Source organism: Rhinoraja longicauda, chromosome 43 (assembly GCF_053455715.1).
Source record: "Rhinoraja longicauda isolate Sanriku21f chromosome 43, sRhiLon1.1, whole genome shotgun sequence".
NCBI classification, from domain to species: Eukaryota; Metazoa; Chordata; class Chondrichthyes; order Rajiformes; family Arhynchobatidae; genus Rhinoraja; species Rhinoraja longicauda.
In genome coordinates this window covers 5,502,211-5,526,974 of record NC_135995.1, presented here as the reverse complement: position 1 = coordinate 5,526,974, position 24,764 = coordinate 5,502,211, and the positions used below count along the sequence as shown (strand labels likewise).

General features: G+C 46.4%; 1 protein-coding gene across 1 annotated transcript; it reads left to right on the top strand.

Annotated features, from left to right (window-relative positions):
* LOC144612159 (histone-lysine N-methyltransferase PRDM7-like) lies at positions 1-23,339 on the top strand. The gene is made up of 5 exons (XM_078431720.1): positions 1-125; positions 2,666-2,841; positions 3,608-3,675; positions 16,281-16,471; positions 21,331-23,339. Exons 3-5 carry the CDS (start codon positions 3,671-3,673, stop codon positions 21,432-21,434), a joined length of 300 nt encoding a protein of 99 aa, XP_078287846.1. The 5' UTR covers positions 1-125; positions 2,666-2,841; positions 3,608-3,670; the 3' UTR covers positions 21,435-23,339.
* Positions 23,340-24,764: the final 1,425 nt, after the last annotated feature.

The window sequence follows — 24,764 nt, the reverse complement described above, 5'->3', positions numbered from 1 at the left end:
GTTAGCGCGCTGACGTCATCACGGCGCGCCGCCCATAGCGCGTCCGCGCGCCTGCCGAGGGCCCGGTTGTCAACAAAGCAGGCGTCTGTGAGCTGCAGGCGAATGTCGGCCGGCAGCACGTGCAGGTAAGTGTATTCAAACATCAGGCACGGTCTGTGCCCGTCGAGCAACGCGACCATCTCCTTCAGGAGGCTAAATGGGCGCCGGTCACCGAGGCCTGGCATGTGGAGGAGCCTTTCGGCCCGCTCCATTCGGGTTAGCCCGTAGGTTTGGAGCAGCAGCTCCTTAAGGGCTTTATATTTATCGTGGGCCGGTGGGTCCTGGAGGAACTCCGTGACCTCTTCGGCCGTGTCCTGGTCAAGGGCTCCCACCAGGTGGAAAAAACGGGTGTCATCCGTTGTGTTGCCCCGCAGCTGGAACTGAGCCCGGGTGGTCCCGAAAGTCGGGAGCTTGATGGCTACCGCGTCGACAGCTGCGGCCTGGTCGGCCTGCGAGCTGGACGGACGGTCGGCTTTCCATCGTATGTCCATCCTACTATGAATGGACCGTCGAGGTCACCAATGTGGCGCGTCGAGAGAGGCCCGAAATAAAGGCGAGGAGCCGGGTATTTTGGGGCGTTCGGTTTATTTCTCAGTTATCAGGCTGGGCGAGTCTGCTGGAAAGGCTTCGCGCCCAAAACCTTGTCCTTATATACCTAGTACAGAAAACAGGGAATCATGACCAATTAGCCTGACATCGGTGGTGGGTAAGATGCTGGAATAAATTATTGAAGATGTAATAGCAGTGTATCTGGATGGCAGTAACACGATCGGTCCAAGTCAGCATGGATTCATGAAAGGGAAATCTTTATTGACTAATCTTCTGGAATTTTTTTCAGGATGTAACAAGTAAAATGGATAAGAGAGAGCCAGTGGATGTAATGTATCTGGACTTTCAGAAAGCCTTTGATAAGGTCCCACACAGGAGATTAGGGGGCACAATTAGAGCACATGGTATTGGGGGTAAGGTATTGACATGGATAGAAAATTGGTTCGCCAGGCTGGGCTATTTACAATTTCTATTAATGATTTAGATGAAGGAATTAAAAATAAAATTTGCAAATTTGCAGATGCCACAAAGCTAGGTGGCAATGTGAACTATGAGGAGAATCCTATGAGGATGCAGGGTAACTTGGATCGGGTGTGTGAGTGGGCAGATGCATGACAGATGCTGCATAATGTGGATAGATGTGAGGTTATCCACTTTGCTGGCAAGAACAAGAAGGCAGATTATTATCTGAATGGTGTCAGATTAGGAATAGGGGAAGAGCAACGAGACCTGAGTATCTTTCTACATCAGTCACTGAAGGTAAGTATGCAGGTAAAGCAGGCAGTGAAGAGAGCTAATGGCATGTTGACATTCATAACGAGAGGATTGGAGTTTCAGAGCAACAGGGTCTTTCTGCAGTTGTACAGGGCCCTGGTGAGACCATACCTGGAGGATTGTGTGCAGTTTTGGTCTCCTAATTTGAGGAAGGACATTCTTGTTATTGAGGTAGTCCAGCGTAGGTTCACGAGGTTCATTCCCAGGATGGCGGGACTGTCATATGATGAAAGAATGGAACGACTGGGCTTGTATTCACTGGAATTTAGAAGGATGAGAGGGGATCATACAGAAACATATAAAATTAAGGGATTGGACAAGCTACAGTAGATGCAGGAAACATGTTCTCGATGTTGGGGGTGTCCAGAACGAGGGGGCACAGTTTAAGAATAAGGGGTAGGCCATTAGAACAGAGATGAGGAAAAACTTTTTCACCCAGAGAGTTGTGAATTTGTGGAATTTTCTGCCTCAGACGGCAGTGGAGACCATTCACTGGATGCATTGAAAAGAGTTAGATAGAGCTCTTAGGGCTAGTGAAATCAAGGGATATGGGGAGAAGGCAGGAACGGGGTGCTGATTGTAGATGATCAGCCATTGAATGGTGGTGCTTGCTCGAAGGGCCGAGTGGTTTACTCCTGCACCTATTTTCTATGTCTCTGGTCTTAATTCATCTGCCTTGTTACAAATGCTTCATTAGTTCACATAATAGACTGTTACTTTTATCCTTCAAAACACTTTTCTTGGAGTTAACTCCATGCGCCACAGCACTGTTACCATTAAACATACTCTCTGCATTACATCATGCTTGTTATTACTAAATGCAAAATTATATTCCGTGGTCATGATTTTTCTCTTGATGTTTATAAATATCCATACAGTTCAACACCGCAGCCATTTTGAATTAAATAGCGGCATCTTACCCCAAAGATATTCATGGTGACCGACAAACATCATGAATGGATTTTTCACAAATCGGCCACTATTAATCTCTCACATTTTCAATGCTTCCATAGAGAGTAATTTTGGAAAAGGTAATTTTGCCAAGATCTTCTGCACAGCATCTACATCATGGTCGTATTATATTCTGAAATACTTTTAATAAGATAACATCTTTTGTGGATCAACAAGCATTTTCAGTACAAAGTCCAGCCAGTTTCAATAACGCCAACACCCTGATTAGTTCTTAATTTTGCAGTTTCCGTTTTAGTTTATGAAGCCTGCGGGACATTTTTTATTGACGAATACCCTGTGCATGGCCCACCAGTCTTCATGAAGGACACTGTTGTTGATTCCAATTGCCCAGATAGAGCTCGTTTAACTCTTCCGGAAGGTCTCGGCATTGCCACATCCAAAATTCGTAAAGCCGATCTTGGCATCTGGAATTAAGGGAAGGTTATTCCCAGGGGTGTAACTTTTGGACCCGATGGAGGAGAGGTTTCAAGTGAAGAAGAAGCTACTATCAGTGGATATTCATGGGTGGTAAGTGACTCCAATAGTTCATGGAAAATGCTCAGCAGGTTTGATAACATTTGTTGATGAAATATCATCATCCTGAAATGTGAGTTGTGTTTTATCCTCCACGAATGCTGCCTGCCTTGCTGGGTATCTCCTGAATATCAGTTTTTATTACAATTTTTTTGTAGCTGAATTATTTTGCATTCTAATCAGAGTCATCAAGTTTCTTACCAATAAAGAAATAGTTTGAAGCTAACTGAAAATATTTTCTGTAACTTAGATTCTTAATTACATGTTTCCATTTTCATGTGGTTGTCAATTTGAATAAAGACTGAAGAGTCTGTGCTCTTTGTCCTGTTCCAGTGATTCTCACTTTACTGCTGAGACTGGCATCCCTCTCCCTCACCCAATCTCTGAGCTGAATCAGTGCTCCATCTCCTTCCTGTTCTGCTGCTCCTCTTTCACCCTGATGTCTGACCTCCTTGTTTGAGAATGTATTGAACATTTCTGACCATCAGAAATCATTAGCACAGTGACATTACCAAAATTAAAGAACCTATTACAACCCGACAAATCTCCTTGAAATTGTGCAAAATGTTTATTATATTCTTAGAGATTCTTTGCCATGTGTTTTAATTCGCGGGAATTTTGGAGTGTTCTGATATAAAAGTGTAATCAAGTAAAATAGGTTTAGTAGTAGTTAGTTGAAGGCATAATACTGGGAACTGTAAGCTTCACTTTTGTTTTCTTTATCATTGTGTTTTGTTTTTAATCAAGTATCTTTTTATAGATCAGTAAGGCAAACAATGACACTGAATACATTGATGCACAGGATGAATCTAAATCGAACTGGATGAGGTAAGGGAAAGACTAACGCTGATCATAATAATAAGCAATAACTGGGTTATTTAAAAAAGGAGACACAAGAGACTGCAGATGCTGGAATCTTGGAGTGAAAGCAAAGTGTGAGAGGAACTCAGTGGGTCAGGCAGCATCTGTGCAGGGAATCAACAAACAACGTTTCGGTTGGGACTTTTTTTCAGACTGATGGAGTATAAGGGAATAAAGCTGGAAAAGAGAGGTGGGGCGGGGAAAAAAGCCAGTCAAGTGAGGGGAAAGAAACATAGAAGATAGGTGCAAGAGGTGGCCATTTGGCCCTTTCAGCCAGCACCGCCATTCTCTGTGATCATGGCTCATCATACACAATCAGTAACCTGTGCTTGCCTTCTCCCCATATGCCTTGATTCCACTAGCCCTTAGAGCACTATCTAACTCTCTTTTAAATTCATCCAGTGAATTGGCCACCACTGCCTTCTGTGTCAGAGAATTCCACAAATTCACAACTCTCTGGGTGAAAATGTTTCTTCTCACCTCAGTTTTATATGGCCTCCCCTTTATTCTTAGACTGTGGTCCCTGGTTCTGGACTCCCCCAATATTGGGAACATTTTTCCTGCATCTAGCTTGTCCAGAACCCCTTTCATCCTACTGAACTCCAGTGAATACAAGCCCAATCTTTCCTCATGTGGCAGTCCCGCCATCTCGGGGATTAACCTCGTGAACCTATGCTGCACTGCCTCAATAGCAAGGACATTCTTCCTCAATTTAGGAGACCAAAACTGCACACAATTCTTCAGATGTGGTCTCACCAGGGCCCTACACAACTGCAGAAAGACCTCTTTGCTCCTATACTCAAGTCCTCTTGTTATGAAGGCCAATATGCCATTAGCTTTCTTCACTGCCTGCTGTACCTGCACGCTTACTTTCAGCATCTGGTGTGCAAGGAACACCCAGGTCTCATTGCAATTCCCCTTTACCTAATCTGACACCATTGAGATAATAATCTGCCTCCTTGTTTTTGCCATCAAAGTGGATAACCTCACTTTTATCTATGTTATACTGCATCTGCCATGCATCTGCCCACTCACTCAACCTGTCCAAGTCACCCTGCAACCTCCTAACATCCTCTTCGCAGTTCACACTACCACCCAGCTTTGTGTCATGTGCAAACTTGCTAGTGTTACTTCTAATTCCATCATCCAAATCACTAATATATATTGTAAATAGTTGCGGTCCCAGCACTGAGTTTGCGGCACTCTACTCGCCACTGCCTGCCATTCTCAAAATGACCTGTTTATTCCTACTCTTTGCTTCCTGTCTGCCAACCATTCTCTATCCATGTCAATAGACAATAGACAATAGGTGCAGGAGTAGGCCATTCGACCCTTCGAGCCAGCACCGCCATTCAATGTGATCATGGCTGATCATTCTCAATCAGTACCCCGTTCCTGCTTTCTCCCCATACCCCCTGACTCTGCTATCCTTAAGAGCTCTATCTAGCTCTCTCTTGAATGTATTCAGAGAAGTAGCCTCCACTGCCCTCTGAGGCAGAGAATTCCACAGATTCACAACTCTCTGACTAAAAAAGTTTTTCCTCATCTCTGTTCTAAATGGCCTACCCCTTATTCTTAAACTGTGGCCCCTGGTTCTGTACTCCCCCAACATTGGGAACATGTTTCCTGCCTCTAACATGTCCAACCCCTTAATAATCTTATACGTTTCGATAAGATCCCCTCTCATCCTTCTAAACTCCAGTGTATACAAACCTAGTCGCTCCAGTCTTTCAACATATGACAGTCCCGCCATTCCGGGAATCAACCTAGTAAACCTACGCTGCACGCCCTCAATAGCAAGAATATCCTTCCTCAAATTTGGAGACCAAAACTGCACACAGTACTCCAGGTGCGGTCTCACTAGGGCCCTGTACAACTGTTGAAGGACCTCTTTGCTCCTATACTCAACTCCTCTCGTTATGAATGCCAACATTCCATTGGCTTTCTTCACTGCCTGCGGTACCTGCATGCTTCCTTTCAGTGACTGATGCACTAAGACACCCAGATCACGTTGTACGTCCCCTTTTCCTAACTTGACACCATTCAAATAATAATCTGCCTTTCTATTCTTACCACCAAAGTGGATAACCTCACACTTATCCACATTAAACTGCATCTGCCATGCATCCGCCCACTCACACAACCTGTCCAAGTCACCCTGCAACCTCATAGCATCTTCCTCACAGTTCACACTGCCACCTAGCTTTGTATCATCGGCAAATTTGCTAATGGTACTTTTAATCCCTTCATCCAAGTCATTGATGTATATTGTAAATAGCTGCGGTCCCAACACCGAGCCTTACGGTACCCCACTAGTCACTGCCTGCCATTCTGAAAGGGACCCATTTATCCCCACTCTTTGCTTTCTGTCTGTCAACCAACTTTCTATCCATGTCAGTACATGTCGAGTCTTCGGCGAGGAGGCTGAGGTGAGGAGGATACCATTGTTTTAAGCCAGAGCTGGTTATAGGCACAAGGTGATGGCGGAAAAGTTGGTGCGGTGTGTTTCCTGCAGGATGTGGGAAGACAGGGACGTCGCGGGAGCTTCTGGGAGCTACACCTGCAAGAACTGTGTCCAGGTGCAGCTCCTGAAGGGACGTGTGGTGGAGTTGGAGAGGCAGTTGGATGACCTCAGGGCCATCCGGGAATGCGAGAGTTTCCTCGACAGGACCTATTGTGAGGCTGTCACGCCAAGGGTCCAGGTCGAGCGAAGGTGGGAGACTGTTTCCGGGGGGAGTGGACGTGGACTACAGGAGACCCCAGTGGCTGTGCCTATTGCAAATAGGTATACCCTCTTGGGAACTGTCGGGGCAGAAGACGTTTCCAGTCCGAGTGGCGGACCTGTTGGCAAGGATACTCGACAGGGGAGACCGAAGTCTGGAAGAGCCGTAGTGGTCGGTGACTCCATAGTCCGAGGGACGGACAGAAGATTCTGTGGCAGCAGGAGGGACTTGAGGATGGTCTGTTGCCTCCCTGGTGCCAGGGTTCAACACATCACAGACCGGCTTCAGAAAATCCTAGCGAGGGAAGGCGATCAACCTGAAGTCGTTGTGCACGTGGGCACGAATGACGTCGGGCGGAAGAGGAAGGAGGTGCTACAGCGGGAGTTTAGAGAGTTGGGAAAAACGCTGAGAAGTAGGACGTCGAAGGTAGTTATCTCTGGACTGCTACCGGTACCTCGTGCTGGTGAGGCCAGGAACAGAGAGATAGAGGGTATGAATTTATGGCTGAGGGACTGGTGCAGAGAGCAGGGATTTAGATTTCTGGACCACTGGGATCTCTTCTGGGCTAGGGGTGACTTGTACAAAAGGGACGGGTTGCATCTTAACAGCAGGGGGACAAACATTCTGGCAGGCAGGTTTGCTAGTGTGACACCTGTGGCTTTAAACTAAGTAGTGGGGGGGAGGGGTTAACAAATTGTGAATATGAAGATGAGGTAAAAGGGAATACAGGAGATATTGCAAAAGACTCTCGGAAGAATGGGAACAGAAGTTCTAGAGCGGAAAAGAAATTAAGGGCAGGGCCAATTGTGAACGATGTGAGAGGGGAGGTAAATACAGAAGTTAAAGTGTTGTACTTAAATGCGCGTAGTATAAAAAATAAAGTGGATGAGCTTGAGGCTCAGTTAGTCATGGGCAAGTATGATGTTGTAGGGATCACTGAGACATGGCTACAAGAGGACCAGGGCTGGGAACTGAATATTCAGGGGAACACAACGTATAGAAAAGACAGACAGGTGGGCAGAGGGGGTGGGGTTGCTCTGATGGTAAGGAATGATATTCATTCCCTTGCAAGGGGTGACATAGAATCAGGAGATGTTGAATCAGTATGGATAGAAATGAGAAATTGTAAGGGTAAAAAGACCCTAATGGGAGTTATCTATAGGCCCCCAAACAGTAGCCTCGACTTAGGGTGCAAGTTAAATCAGGAGATAAAATTGGCGTGTCAAAAATGTAATGCTACGGTGGTTATGGGAGATTTCAACATGCAGGTAGACTGGGAAAATCAGGTTGGAAATGGACCCCAGGAAAGAGAGTTTGTAGAGTGCCTTCGAGATGGATTCTTAGAACAGCTTGTACTGGAGCCTACCAGGGAGAAGGCAATTCTGGATTTAGTGTTGTGTAATGATCCTGATCTGATAAGGGGACTAGAGGTAAAAGAGCCATTAGGAGGCAGTGATCACAACATGATAAGTTTTACTCTGCAAATGGAAAGGCAGAAGGGAAAATCGGAAGTGTCGGTATTACAGTATAGCAAAGGGGATTACAGAGGCATGAGGCGGGAGCTGGCCAAAATTGATTGGAAGGAGGCCCTAGCAGGGAAGACGGTAGAACAGCAATGGCAGGTATTCCTGGGAATAATGCAGAGGTTGCAGGATCAATTTATTCCAAAGAGGTGGAAAGACTCTAAGGGGAGTAAGAGACACCTGTGGCTGACAAGGGAAGTCAGGGACAGCATAAAAATTAAGGAGAGGAAGTATAACATAGCAAAGAAGAGTGGGAAGACAGAGGATTGGGACTCTTTTAAAGAGCAACAAAAGTTAACTAAAAAGGCAATACGAGGAGAAAAGATGAGGTACGAGGGTAAACTAGCCAATAATATAAAGGAGGATAGCAAAAGTTTTTTTAGGTACGTGAAGAGGAAAAAAATAGTCAAGGCAAATGTGGGTCCCTTGAAGACAGAAGCAGGGGAATTTATTATGGGGAACAAAGAAATGGCAGACGAGTTAAACCGTTACTTTGGATCTGTCTTCACTGAGGAAGATACACACAATCTCCCAAATGTTCTAGGGGCTGGAGAACCTAGGGTGATGGAGGAACTGAAGGAAATCCACATTAGGCAGGAAATGGTTTTGGGTAGACTGATGGGACTGAAGGCTGATAAATCCCCAGGGCCTGATGGTCTGCATCCCAGGGTACTTAAGGAGGTGGCTCTAGAAATAGTGGAAGCATTGGAGATCATTTTTCAATGTTCTATAGATTCAGGATCAGTTCCTGTGGATTGGAGAATAGCAAATGTTATCCCACTTTTTAAGAAAGGAGGGAGAGAGAAAACGGGTAATTATAGACCAGTTAGTCTGACATCAGTGGTGGGGAAAATGCTGGAGTCAATTATAAAAGACGAAATTGCTGAGCATTTGGATAGCAGTAACGGGATCGTTCCGAGTCAGCATGGATTTACGAAGGGGAAATCATGCTTGACAAATCTACTGGAATTTTTTGAGGATGTAACTAGGAAAATTGACAAGGGAGAGTCAGTGGATGTGGTGTACCTCGACTTTCAGAAAGCCTTCGACAAGGTCCCACATAGGAGATTAGTGGGCAAAATTAGGGCACATGGTATTGGGGGTAGGGTACTGACATGGATAGAAAATTGGTTAACAGACAGAAAGCAAAGAGTGGGGATAAATGGGTCCCTTTCGGAATGGCAGGCAGTGACCAGTGGGGTACCGCAAGGTTCGGTGCTGGGACCCCAGCTATTTACGATATACATTAATGACTTAGACGAAGGGATTAAAAGTACCATTAGCAAATTTGCAGATGATACTAAGTTGGGGGGTAGTGTGAATTGTGAGGAAGATGCAATAAGGCTGCAGGGTGACCTGGACAGGTTGTGTGAGTGGGCGGATACATGGCAGATGCAGTTTAATGTAGATAAGTGTGAGGTTATTCACTTTGGAAGTAAGAATAGAAAGGCAGATTATTATCTGAATGGTGTCAAGTTAGGAGGAGGGGGAGTTCAACGAGATCTGGGTGTCCTAGTGCATCAGTCAATGAAAGGAAGCATGCAGGTTCAGCAGGCAGTGAAGAAAGCCAATGGAATGTTGGCCTTCGTAACAAGAGGAGTTGAGTATAGGAGCAAAGAGGTCCTTCTACAGTTGTACCGGGCCCTGGTGAGACCGCACCTGGAGTACTGTGTGCAGTTTTGGTCTCCAAATTTGAGGAAGGATATTCTTGCTATGGAGGGCGTGCAGCGTAGGTTCACTAGATTAATTCCCGGAATGGCGGGACTGTCGTATGTTGAAAGGCTGGAGCAATTGGGCTTGTATACACTGGAATTTAGAAGGATGAGGGGGGATCTTATTGAAACATATAAGATAATTAGGGGATTGGACACATTAGAGGCAGATAACATGTTCCCAATGTTGGGGGAGTCCAGAACAAGGGGCCACAGTTTGAGAATAAGGGGTAGGCCATTTAGAACGGAGATGAGGAAGAACTTTTTCAGTCAGAGGGTGGTGAAGGTGTGGAATTCTCTGCCTCAGAAGGCAGTGGAGGCCAGTTCGTTGGATGCTTTCAAGAGAGAGCTGGATAGAGCTCTTAAGGATAGCGGAGTGAGGGGGTATGGGGAGAAGGCAGGAACGGGGTACTGATTGATAGTGATCAGCCATGATCGCATTGAATGGCGGTGCTGGCTCGAAGGGCTGAATGGCCTCCTCCTGCACCTATTGTCTATTGTCTATAGTACCTTACCTCCAATACCATGTGCTCTAATTTTGCCCACCAATCTCCTATGTGGGACCTTGTCGAAGGCTTTCTGAAAGTCGAGGTTACACCACATCCACCGGCTCTCCACTGTCAATTTTCCTAGTTACATCTTCAAAAAATTCCAGTAGATTAGTCAAGCACGATTAGATAGGTATATGGATGTGAAGGGATTGGAGGGTTATGGTCTGAGAACAGGTAGATGGGACTAGGTCGGAGAAAGTGTTCGGCATGGACTAGAAGGGCCAAACTGGCCTGTTTCCGTGCTGTAATTGTTATATGTTATATGATTTCCCCTTCGTAAATCCATGCTGACTCAGAACGATCCTGTTACTGCGATACAAATGCTCCTCAATTTCGTCTTTTATAATTGACTCCAGCATCTTCCCCACCACTGATGTCAGACTAACTGGTCTATAATTTCCCGTTTTCTCTCTCCCTCCTTTCTTGAAAAGTGGGATAACATTAGCTACCCTCCAATCCACAGGAACGAACCCGGAATCTATAGAACATTGGAAAATAATCACTAATGCGTCCACAATTTCTAGAGCCACCTCCTTAAGCACCCTGGGATGCAGACCATCAGGCCCTGGGGATTTATCAGCCTTGAGTCCCATCAGTCTACCCAAAACTTTTTCCTGCCTAATGTGGATTTCCTCCAGTTCCTCTGTCACCCTAGGATTTCTGGCCACTAGAACATCTGGGAGATTGTTTGTATCCTCCTCAGTGAAGACAGATCCAAAGTACCGGTTCAACTCTTCTGCCATTTCCTTGTTCCCCATAATAAATTCCCCTGCTTCTGTCTTCAAGGGACCCACATTTGACTTGACTATTTTTTTCCTCTTCACATACCTAAAAAAGCTTTTACTATCCTCCTTTATATTATTGGCTAGTTTACCCTCGTACCTCATCTTTTCTCCCCGTATTGCCTTTTTAGTTATCTCCTGTTGCTCTTTAAAAGAGTCCCAATCCTCTGGCTTCCCACTCTTCTTTGCTATGTGATACTTCTTCCCTTTTATTTTTATGCTGTCCTTGACTTCCCTTGTCAGCCACGGGTGCCTCTTACTCCCCTTAGAATCTTTCCTCCTCTTTGGGATAAATTCATCCTTCAACTTCTGCATTATTCCCAGGAATACCTGCCATTGCTGTTCCACAGTCTTCCCTGCTAGGGCCTCCTTCCAGTCAATTTTGGCCAACTCCTGCCTCATGCCTCTGTAATCCCCTTTGCTATACTGTAATACTGACACCTCCGATTTTCCCTTCTCAGTCTCCATTTGGAGAGTAAAACTTATCATATTGTGGTCACTGCCCCCTAATGGCTCATTTACCTCGTGTCCCCTTATCAGGTCAGGTTCATTACATAACACTAAATCCAAAATTGCCTTCTCCCTGGTAGGCTCCAGTACAAGTTGTTCTAAGAATCCATCTCGGAGGCACTCCACAAACTCTCTTTCCTGGGGTCCATTACCAACCTGATTTTCCCAGTCTACCTGCATGTTGAAATCTCCCATGACCACCACAGCATTACATTTGTGACATGCCAATTTTAGCTCCTGATTCAACTTGCACCCTATGTCGAGGCTACTGTTTGGGGGCCTGTAGATGACTCCCATTAGGGTATTTTTACCCTTACAATTCCTCACTCTATCCATACTGATTCTACATCTCCTGATTCTATGTCACTCCTTGCAAGGGATTGAATATCATTCCTCACCAATAGAGCTACCCCGCCCCCTCTCCCCACCTGCCTGTTTTTTCTGTACGTTGTATACCCCTGAATATTCAGCTCCCAGCCCTGGTCCTCTTGTAGCCATGTCTCAGTGATTCCCACAACATCATACTTGCCAATGTCTAACTGAGCCTCAAGCTCATCCACTTTATTTCTTATACTTCGCGCATTTAAATACAACACTTTAACTTCGGTATTTACCTCCCCTCTCACACCGGTCACCCTTGGCCCTGACCTTACTCTCATATCCCTTCTAGAACTTCCCTTCCCATTCATACGAGAGTCCTTTACAGTTTCTCCTGTATTCGCTTCCCCTTTAACTCCATCTCCATATTCCCAATTTGTCAACCCCTCCCCCCCACTACTTAGTTTGAAGCCACACTTGTAGCACTAGCAAACCTGCCTGCCAGAATGTTGGTCCCCTTGCTGTTAAGGTGTAACCCGTCCCTTTTGTACAGGTCACCTCTACCCCAGAAGAGATCCCAGTGGTCCAGATATCTAAATCCCTGCTCCCTGCACCAGCCCCTCAGCCATACATTCATATCCCCGATCTCTCTGTTCCTGCCCTCACCAGCACGAGGGACAGGCAGCAGTCCAGAGATAACCACCCTCAACGTCCTGCTTCTCAGTCTTCTTCCTAACTCCCTAAACTCACGCTGCAGTATCTCCTTCCCCTTCCTCCCGACGTCGTTTGTGCCCACGTGCACAACTACTTCCGGCTGATCACCTTCCCTCGCTAGGATGTTCTGAAGCCGCTCCGTGATGTCTTGAACCCTGGCACCAGGGAGGCAACAAACCATCCTCGACTCCCACCTGTCGCCACAGAATCTCCTGTCCGTACCTCGGACAATGGAGTCACCGACTACTATGGCTCTTCCTGACTTCGGTCTCCCCGGTCGAGTTTCCTTGCCTGGGATAGAACCGCCAACGCGACTGCCGCTCGGACTGGAAGCGTCTTCTTCCCCAACAGTTCCCAATAGGGTGTACCTGTTTGCAATAGGCACAGCCCCCGGGGTCTCCTGTTGTCCACGTTCGCTCCCCCCTGAAACGGTCTCCCACCTTCGCTCGACCTGGACCCTTGGCGTGACAGCCTCACAGTAGGTCCTGTCCAGGAAACTCTCGCATTCCCGGATGGCCCTGAGGTCAACCAGCTGCTTTTCCAACTCTGCCACACGTCCAGTCAGGAGCTGCACCTGGACACAGTTCTTGCAGGTGTAGCTTCCAGAAGCCCCAGCAGTGTCTCTACCTTCCCACATCCTGCAGGAAACACACTGCGCCAACTTGTGCGCCATCACTTCGGTGTCAAAAACAATTCCGGCTCAAAAAACAAGCGTAACCTCCTCACCTCAGCCTCCTCGCCGGAGACTCGCAGCCAAAGACTCGCACTTTTCTCACAGGGCACTTCCCTCAACAGGGCTGCAACCGGACAGGGCTGCACCTCTTGTGCAAGCCTTGCTTATATCAGTCACTAAATTACTTAAATGGCCAATTTGCCAATCGCCGACTTTTCAAACTGACCACTAGCGTCCTCTTGGCGCTCTTTTTAAACTGCCTTTTCCACTGCAATTAACACTTACTTTTCTTCTCAGCCAACGGGCGTCCTTGCTCTGCTCCCAGACTTTTCAAACCCTTGTCAATTGTCAATACACTACCTCAAGGCCATGTGCTCTAATTTTGCTCAGCAACCTCCCATGTGGAACCTTATCAAAGGCTTTCTGAAAGTCTACATATCCAATGGCTCTCCATCCATTTTACTTGTCGCAACCCCAAAAAATTCCAGAAGATTAGTCAAGCAAGAGTTCCCTTTCATAAATCCAGGCTGACTTGGACCAATCCTTTAACTGCTATCCAAATGTGCTGTTATTACCTCTTTAATAATTGACTCCAGCATCTTCCCCACCACCGATGTCAGGCTAACTGGTCTCTAATTCCCCATTTTCTCTCTCGCTCCTTTCTTGAAAAGTGGGATAACATTAGCTATCCTCCAATCCACAGGAACTGATCATGAATCTATTGAACATTGGGAAATGATCACCAATGCGTCCATGATTTCTAGAGCCACCTCCTTGAGTTCCCTGGGTTGCAGACCACCAGGCACTGGGGATTTATCAGCTTTCAATCCCATCGGTCCACCCAATACTATTTCTTGTCGAATGCAAATTACTTTCAGTTCCTCTGTCTCCCAAATCCTCTGTCCTCATGTACATCTGGGAGATTGTTTGTCTTCCTTATTGAAGACAGATCCGAAGTACCAGTTCAACACTTCTGCCATTTCCTTGTTACCCATAATAATTTCACCCGTTTCTGCCTTCAAGGGACCCACAGTTTGTCTTTGCTAATCTTTTTCTCTTAACATACCTAAAGAAGCTTTTACTTTCCTTCTTTATATTCCTGGCCAGCTTCCCCTCGTACTTCATCTTTTCAGCCTGTATTGCCCTTTTTGTTACCTTCTGTTGTCCTTTGAAAGTTCCCCAATCCTCTGGCTTCCTGCTACTCTTTGCTATGTTTTACATCTTTTCTTTGAGTTTTATTTCATCCCTAACTTCCCATGTTGCCTCTTACTCCCCGAGAATCTTTCTTCCTCTTTGGAATGAAATGATCCTGCATCTTCTAGATTATGCCCAGAAATTCCTGCCATTGCTGTTCCACCGACATTCCTGCATGGATCCTTTTCCAGTCGACGTTGGACAGCTTCTCTCTCATGCCTTCATAGTCTCCTTTGTTTAACTGCAACACTGACACTTCTTATTTAAACTTCTCCCTCTCAAATTGCAGATTAAAACTAATCATATTATGGTCACTACTTCCAAGCGGTTCCTTTACCTCGAGTTCCCTTATTAAATCTGGTTCATTGGACAACACTAAATCGAGAATTGCCTTCTCTCTGGTAGGCTCCGTTGAAGCTGCTCTAAGAATCCATCTCGGAGACACTCTACAAACTCCCTTTTTTGGGGTCCAGAACCAACCTGATTTACCCAGTCTACCTGCATATTGAAACCCCCATAACCACAATGGCATTACATTTGTTACATGCCAGTTTTAACTCCTGTTGCAATTTACACCCTACATCCAGGCTACTGTTTGGGGGCCTGCAGATAACTCCCATTAGTGTCTTCTTACCGTTACAATTCCTCAACTCTATCCACAGTGACTCTACATTGTCAGTCCCTATGTCACCCCTCGCAAGGGCCTGAATTTCATCCCTGACGAACAGAGTTACCCCATCTCCTCTGCCCACCTGCCTGTCCTTTCTATAGGACCTATAAACCCTGAATATTCAGTTCCCAGTCCCGATCCTTCTGTGGCCATATCTCTGTAATCCCCACAATGTCATATCTACCAATCTCTTACTGAGCCTCAAGCTCATCCACTTTATTTCTTATACTGCGCATTCATATATAATACTTTTAATCCATTACTCATCTCACCTTTCACACCGATTCCTATTACACTTGGCCATTCTCTCCTATCCCTTTGTGAGCTTTCTGTCCCGTTAATTCTGGTGTCTTAACTTTTCCTATACTCTCTTTCCCTTCAAATCCATCTTTGTCTATCCCATTTGACACCCCCCACTCCCCCCACTATTTAGTTTAAAAGAGGGGTAAATGGGAAATACGGGACTCGGGGAAGGAAAATATTCCATTTTACTCATTAATCCAGAAAGAATCAGCATTCTGTCTGGGCGATGCTTTCCTTGCCTAAACCAGCCTTTCTCCTTGGATCACTCCATGACCCACAACTCCTATCTCAAGCCTCGTGCTCTTGGAATGTCACCTGATGCTGCAAAACTTTGCATCAAATATTCAGCCTGTCATGTCTTGATCTGTGACTGGGAGACTGATGCCACAGTTTAAAATCAGGTCTTGATGTTAAAATCTGTGGTATCTCCGTGAAGCCAATATTCCACGAGAAGAATAACTCAATTCACGCCACGCTGCATCACAGCTGCTCTGTCTTTGCCTCCCTGTAAATAACACAGCCCGGGTCAACAGTGTTTAATTGTTCAACAATGAAATTCTAACTTCCTGCAGCTTAACAAGTCTGTTAACGCAATAACATGCAGATAAATAGAAAGTAATCAACAATACAATAACAACAACAGTAATACAAGGTAAACATAAAAACACAAAGTACTGGAAATACTGCTCAGGTCAGGCCGCATCTGTGGGAAGAGAAACAAAGTTCAAGTTTCCTTCAGCAGTGTGCTGACAAAGGGTGTACAATATTTAAGGTTGAATTTGGGTCATGGCTGGGGACATCTCCCATTCAACAGAATTTGTTGATATACTTTACGTTCTGTGTTCACTTATAATTTTAAGTGACTGTTGTACCTTCTATCTGTGCTTGTTGTGTTGCAGATTTGTGAACTGTGCCAGAAAGGAGGAGGAACAGAACCTTGTTGCCTTCCAGCACTGGGGCAACATTTACTACAGGACTTGCAAGCCGGTTCCTCCTCACTGCGAGTTGCTGGTCTGGTACGGTGATGACTATGCCAAGGAGCTGGGAATCACATGGACCACAATGTGGATGTCAAACCAAGACCCAAAACGTGAGGATTCTGCACAAATCGGGGAACTGCAGGCCAACTTTAAATGTGTGGGAAGGAACTGATAGACACAAAATGCTGGAGTAACTCAGCGGGACAGGCAGCATCTCTGGAGAGAAGGAATGGGTGACATTTTGGGTCGAGACGGTTCTTCAGACTAGTTAGGGAAAAGGGAAACAAGAGATATGGAAGGTGATGTAGAGAAAAAGAACAATGAATGAAAGATATGCAAAAAAGTTACGATAATAAAGGAAGCAGGCCTCTGTTATCTGTTTGTTGGGTGAAAATGAGAAGCTGGTGCGACTTGGGTGGGGGAGGGATAGAGAGACAGGGAATGTCGGGGTTACTTGAAGTTAGAGAAATCAATATTCATACCAGTGGGGTTTAAGGTGCCCAAGCGAAATATGAGATGCTGTTCCTCCAATTTGCGTTTAACGTCACTCTGACAATGGAGGAGACCTAGGACAGAAAGGTCAGTGTGGGAATGGGAAGGAGAATGCAAGTGTTTAGCAAACAGGAGATCAGGTAGGTTCAGGCAGACTGCATGAAGGTGTTCAGTAAACTGATCGCCCAGTCTAGGTTTGGTCTCGCCGATGTATACAAGTCCACATCTTGATACAGGAAATATTGCAAAAGACTCTCGAATAAATGGGAAGGAAAGTTCAAGATGGGATAAGAGAGTAAGGTCAGGGCCAATGGTGATCGGTGTGAGAGGGGAGGTGAATACCAAAGTTAAAGTGTATTTGAAGTATAAAAAATAAAGTGGATGAACTAGAGGCTCAGTTAGACATTGGCAAGTATGATGTTGTGGGAATTACAGAGACATGGCCTCCAGAGGACCAGGGCTGGGAGCTGAATATTCAGGGGTATATGACCTATCGAAAAGACTGACAGGTGGGCAGAGGGGGTGGGGTCGCTCTGTTGGTAGGGAATGATATTCAGTCCCTTGCAATGGGTGACATTGAATCAGGAGATGTAGAATCAGTATGGATAGAACTGAGGAATTGTACGGGTAAAAAGACCCTAATGGGAGTTACATACAGGCCCCCAAACAGTAGCCTCGACATAGGGTGCAAGTTGAATCAAGAGTTAAAATTGGCATGTCACAAATGTAATGCTACGGTGGTTATGGGAGATTTCAACATGCAGGTAGACTGGGAAAATCAGGTTGGTACTGGACCCCAGGAAAGGGAGTTTGTGGAGTGCCTCCGAGATGGATTCTTTGAACAGCTTGTACTGGAGCCTACTAGGAAGAAGGCAATTCTGGATTTAGTGTTGTGTAATGAACCTGATCTGATAAGGAGACTCGAGGTAAAAGAGCCATTAGATGGCAGTGATCACAATATGATAAGTTTTAATCTACAAATTAAGAGGGAGAAGGGAAAATCGGAAGTGTCAATATTACAGTATAGCAAAGGGGATTATTGAGGCATGAGGCAGGAGCTGGCCAGATTTGACTGGAAGGAGACCCTAGCAGGGAAGACGGTGGAACAACAATGGCAGGTATTCCTGGGAATAATGCAGAAGTTGCAGGATCAATTCATCCCAATGAGGCGGAAAGATTCTAAGGGGAGTAAGAGGCACCCATGGCTGACAAGGGAAGTCAAGGACAGCATAAAAATAAAAGAGAAGTATGACATAGCAAAGAAGAGCGGGAAGCCAGAGGATTGGGACTCTTTTAAAGAGCAACAGAAGATAACTACAAAGGCAATATGGGGAGAAAAGATGAGGTACGAAGGTAAGCTAGCCAATAATATAAAGGAGGATAGTAAAAGCTTCTGAAGAAGGGTCTCGACCCGAAACGTCACCCATTCCTTCTCTCCCGAGATGCTGCCTGACCTGCTGAGTTACTCCAGCACTTTGTGAATAAATACCTTCGATTTGTACCAGCATCTGCAGTTATATTCTTATAGTAAAAGCTTCCTTAGGTATGTGAAGAGGAAAAAATAGTTAAGAAAAATGTGGGTCCCTTGAAGGCAGAAGCAGGTGAATTTATTATGGGGAACAAGGAAATGGCAGACGAGTTGAACCGGTACTTTGGATCTGTCTTCACTAAAGAAGATACAAACAATCTCCCAGACGTTCTAGTGGTCAGAGATCCTAGGCTGACGGAGGATCTGAAGGATATTCACATTAGGCAGGAAATGGTGTTGGGTAGACTGATGGGACTGAAGGCTGATAAATCCCCAGGGCCTGATGGTCTGCATCCCAGGGTACATAAGGAGGTGGCTCTAGAAATCGTGGACGCAATGGTGATCATTTTCCAATGTTCTTTAGATTCAGGATTAGTTCCTGTGGATTGGAGAGTAGCTAATGTTATCCCACTTTTTAAGAAAGGAGGGAGAGAGAAAATAGGAAATTATAGGCCAGGTAGTCTGACATCAGTGGTGGGGAAGATGCTGGAGTCAAATACAAAAGACGAAATTGCGGAGCATTTGGGTAGCAGTAACAGGATCGTTCTGAGTCAGCATGGATTTACGAAGGGGAAGTAATGCTTGACTAATCTTCTGGAATTGTTTGAGGATGTAACTAGGAAAATGGATAAGGGAGAGCCGGTGGATGTAGTGTACCTTGACTTTCAGAAAGCCTTCGACGAGGTCCCACATAGGAGATTAGTGGGCAAATGGTATTGGGGGTAGGGTACTGACATGGGTAGAAAATTGGTTGGCAGACAGAAAGCAAAGAGTGGGGATAAATGGGTCCCTTTCAGAATGGCAGACAGTGACTAGTGGGGTACCGCAAGGCTCGGTGCTGGGACTGCAGCTATTTACAATATACATTCATGACTTGGATGAAGGGATTAAAAGTAACATTATCAAATTTGCAGATGACACAAAGCTGGGTGGCAGTGTGAACTGTGAGAAGGATGCTATGAGGATGCAGGGTGACATGCACAGGTTGTGTGAGTGGGCAGATGCATGGCAGATGCAGTTTAATGTGGACAAATTTGAGGTTATCCACTTTGGTGGTAAGAATAGGAAGGCAGATTATTATCTGAATGGTGTCAAGTTAGGAAAAGGGGACGTACAACGAGATCTGGGTGTCCTAGTGTATCAGTCACTGAAAGGAAGCATGCAGGTACAGCAGGCAGTGAAGAAAGCCAATGGAATGTTGGCCTTCATAACAAGAGGAGTTGAGTATAGGAGCAAAGAGGTCCTTCTGCAGTTGTACAGGGCTCTAGTGAGACCACACCTGGAGTACTGTGTGCAGTTTTGGTCTCCAAATTTGAGGAAGGATATTCTTGCTATTGAGGGCGTGCAGCATAGGTTCACTAGGTTAATTCCCGGAATGGCGGGACTGTTATATGTTGAAAGACTGGAGTGACTAGGCCTGTATACACTAGAATTTAGAAGGATGAGAGGGGATCTTATTGAAACATACAAGATTATTAAGGGATTGGACACATTAGAGGCAGGAAACAGGTTCCCAATGTTGGGGTAGTGCAGAACCAGGGCCACAGTTTAAGAATAAGGGGTAGGCCATTTGGAACGGAAATGAGCAAAAACGTTTTAAGTTAGAGAGTTGTAAATCTGTGGAATTCTCTGCATCAGAAGGCAGTGGAGGCCAATTCTCTGGATGTTTTCAAGAGAGAGCTAGATAGAGCTCTTCAAGATAGCGGAGTCAGGGGGTATGGGGAGAGGGCAGGAACGGGGTACTGATTGAGAATGATCAGCAGTGAACACATTGAATGGTGGTGCTGGTTCGAAGGGCCGAATGGCCTACTCCTGCACCTATTGTCTATAGTCTATTGAATAAAGAATACAGTAGATGAGGTTGGAGGAGGTGCAAGTGAACCTCTGCCTAACCTGAACGGACTGTTGGGGTGCCTGGGAGATTCGAGGAAGGAGGTATTGGGGCAGATGTTGCATCTTCTGCAAGGTAAGGTAACTGGGGAGGGGGAGGTTTGGGTGGGAAGGGACCAGTTAACCAGGTAGTTGCGGAGGGATCATTTTCTGCAGAAGGAGGAAAGGGGTGTAGATGGGAAGATGTGACTAGTGGTGGGATACCGTTGGAGGTGGCGAAAATGTTGGAGGATTATGTGTTGTATGCGCGGGGTGATGCGGTGAAAAGAAAGGAAGAGCGGGACTCTGTCTCTGTTGCGATTAGGGAGAGGGGAGGAAGGGCAGAGCTGTGGGGTACCGAAGAAACACGAGTGAGGGCCTCATCCATGATGGGAGAGGGGAACTCTCATTCCCTGAAGAATGAGTACACCTCAGATGTCCTGGTAGGGAACCCCTCATCTTGGGCGCAGATGCGGCGTAGACAGAGGAATTAGGAGTAGGAGATGGAGTCTTTGCAGGAAACAGGGTGGGAAGAAGTGTAAACAAAGTAGTTGTGGGAGTCAGTGGGTTTGTAATAGAGGTCAGCCTGTGATGGAGACTGCTGAATGATGTCGCAGGTGTCAGAAGCACAAAAACTGTGATGCACTGATTTTACTCAAAACATCCTTGGAGAACCTCACGCTGAATCACTGAGCATTTACAAAGATGCAGTCAGCCCCTTTGCCCTGCTGTCATCCTCAGCAACTCCCAGCTCATCATGTTATTTGACATCTGCACTTTGCCCATTTTAACAAACCAGTTATCACACTGGGTTAGAAGAATTCTTAAAAACATTGATGTGTACCTTGTTCCTTGGGGTATATCAAAGACAGATTCCATCCCCCTTGAGTCTTTATCAGAATCATCTAGTGATTGATAAATCCCTCCTCCCCACAATCTTTCACTAGTCACGCCTGTAAATTATTTGAATTAACATCTCCGAGCAGCTCCGTTAACACTGAAGCATTTACTAATCTGTCTTCCAAATCAGAGCGTGGATTCTTTGCTGAAAGTGATCATTTCTGTTTCCTTCTCCAATAGACTATAGACGGCGTGACCCAAGGAGACTGTCATCCCTGCCCTCACTGCACTGTAGCATTCACCACGGTGGAGTTCCTTCCAAGGCACGTAAGAAGGCATCCTGAAGCCTCCAGACCAACGTCAGCTGGACAACCTTCTTCCTCCAAACTGAACACAGATCCACAAATTAAATGTGGGCAGTCTGTTCACACCAACTGACGGAAGGAGGGTTATAGGGAAGTCAGGTGATATTCAAGGACGAATAACGGAGAAATGGCATGAATGTGCAGAATGTGAGAAGTGTTTCACGTGGGCAGAGCAGCTCCACCTACACCAGCGGACCGTACAAATGTCCTGCCTGTGGGAAGAGCTTTGCATACTCAGGGCACCTCCACCGACACCAACGGACCCAGACCGGAGAGAGGCCGTACAAATGTTCTGACTGTGGGAAGGGCTTTGCACGGGCAGGGACTCTCCATCTACACCAGCGGACCCACACCGGAGAGAGGCCGTACAAATGTCCTGACTGTGGGAAGAGCTTTGCACAGGCAGGGGACCTCCGGAAACACCAGCGGACCCACACCGGAGAGAGGCCGTACACATGTTTGGACTGTGGGAAGAGCTTTTCTTATCTCTATCAGCAGAAAGCTCACACCTGCCTTGAAACATGCCCCGTGTGTGGGAATGTCTTCAAGGACGCAGCAGCTTTCACTGTTCACCTGAGACCCTGTGTTGAACAGTAAAAGTTCACCAATTGTCAGTGTTATAATTTCCTTTATATTATTTAATTTCTTTTATTTCAATTATTTCCTTTTGAACTACGTTAAGTAATTATTTATGTTTTCAAACAGTATCAATATTGGTACTTGCTGTATTTCCCTCTTTTTGGTGATACTTTGTGTGGAGAAGTCTGGGGTAGAAGGGATGGGTCCGTGGTTTCCCACTCCCTGTGTGAATTGGGGACCAGGGACGGGTATCATTGTTGCATGTCCGACCCTCTCTCGACTGCATCTTCCGACTGGGATAGACTGCCCCCACTGGGATAGGCAATAGACGCAGGAGTAGGCCATTCGGCCCTTCGAGCCAGCACCACCATTCAATGTGATCATGGCTGATCATTCTCAATCAGTACCCCGTTCGTGCCTTCTCCCCATACCCCCTGACTCCGCTATCCTTAAGAGCTCTATCTTAATTAGATGGTTATTGTGACTGCGGGATCGCTCGGATCGGGGCTGTCGTGATGCAGTCTGGTTATCGCACTGAGTTCATCAACACGGCGATTAATAAATTAACCACTTTTATTGTTGCCGCAAGTCAGGAGAACCGTTCTGTACCGTGGGCGGTTACTTTGATCAAACTGCTGGTCCCTGCAGGTTTCACTTTATTCCTGTGAGATTTCTTGAAGTGGTGATCACTAAAATGCTGACACTGGAGTTTGCAACGTTTGAAGTGTTGTTCGAAGTATAAGCAGAAGGTGAGTTTGTAAATTGAATCGTTAGATGCTGATTGATGTAATTTATTTAACGAATGTTTGAGACCTGAAATGTGTTTTAATTTGTTTCATTTTGCATTGTATTTAAAATATTTCTGTGTGAGGCGATTGACCAGCACCCGCGTTGTCCCGGCTAAATCTGTTCATGTTATTGTCATGTTATTCAAGTAATTGTGTTGTGAATCAATGTGATTGAAGAGTATTTTTAATGGCGATGGCATCAACTCCTGGGAGCTCCGTGCATCATGTTCCCTGTTGTTGCTGATGGGAAGTGCAGCGGCTCAGTGGACGCACGGCGCTGGTCACTGTGTAATCCCCTCCTGCCTCATCACCAAACCTGCCCAGCGCTCGACTCTCCACCCCTGCCGCTGCAGCGCCTGCACACATGCACCGTCCAGTATTTATGCCCTTTGTTCAGCCGGCCGGCTTCACCCTCTGCAGCGCTGCATCAATACACACGCGGCTCATGCAAGCTGTTTCCCCAGTCTGTGTCCGATGCGCTTGTGACATGGTCCCTGCTCCTCCGGCCGCCGTGAGGTTCCCGTGGTGTGCGACGAGTGCGTGTGTGTGTGGGACCCCGGTGAGTGCGGGTGGGAGGGAGGGCGAGGGCAGCGTCAGGAAATGGAGGGGAGACACAAGGAACTGCAGATGCTGGATTACAAATAAAATACACAGCGCTGGAGTAACTCAGCGGGTCAGGCCGCATCTGTGGGGGACATGGATAGGCGATGTTTCTAGTCGGGACCCGTCTTCCGACTCTAATGGAGGGCATTGGATTCAGCTGCCGTCAAGCTGACAAAGGTCATAAATGATAGGAGCAGAATTAGGCCATTCAGCCCACGGATGTGTGGAACAAGCTGCCAGAGGAGGTAGTTGAGGCAGGGACTATCCCAACATTTAAACAGTTTAGTCTTGCACTGATAGGAAACTTCACTGGAATTAAGTATTCTTTATTTTAGGCTTTAGAGATGGAGCGTGGAAACAGGCCCTTTGTCTCAACGAGTCCACGCTGACCAGCGTTCACCATGTATCACCCCACACACAAGCACTATCCTACACCATGAGGGACAATTTACTGCAGCCAATTAACCTACAAACCTGCACGTTTTTGGAGTGTGGGAGGAAACCCACGCGGTCACGGAGAGAGCGTATAAACCCCGTACAGACAGCACCAGTAGTCAGGATCAAACACGGGTCTCTTTTTAAAAATATATACAAAAGCTTTTATTCAGAAAACAAAACAAACATCCAAAAGGGTAACACGATCAAAGGCTGCTGATATTGGCAGTTTACAAACAAACAAACATCAAACTAATACATTGCCAACTTTATCAATAATACACTCGACGTCCCGCGGCGACCAGCGTTCACGGAAGGCCTCCAGCGGCCCGTGGACACCACGTGTTCCCTCTCCAGGGACACGCGGGCACGGACGTTGGCCCGGAAGAGGGGCAGGTAGCCGACCTCGGTGCGGCCGTCGACTACCCGCTGCCTGGACCCGCAAATGGCCATCTTGGCCAGGCCCAGGAGCAGACCGACAGGGAGACCCCACCGTCCCTCCCGACCCTCCCCCCCCTCTGTACCGATCAGGAGCACAGGACTAAAATGGAGCCAAAACTTGGGGAGCAACCCCTTTAGACACTCGAACACGGGCTGCAACCTCTCATACTGTAAGTACAAATGGTACACGGTCTCTTCCTCACCGCAGAAGTAAGCTGTGAGGCAGCAACTCTACCGCCGCGCCACCGTGCCGCACTATTCCCACAGTACCGTGCTGCCCATGTTCATTACACGACACAACAGGTCAGTTCTTCCCACAATAACAGTACAGGAGGAGAGGGGGAGTGAGTAACATTACACAGAGAGAGGGAGAGTGACAGTACACAGGGGGAGGGGTAGTGAAAGTAACAGTACACAGAGAGAGGGGGATTGAGAGTAACAGGAGAAGGGGGAGTTCTGCAGT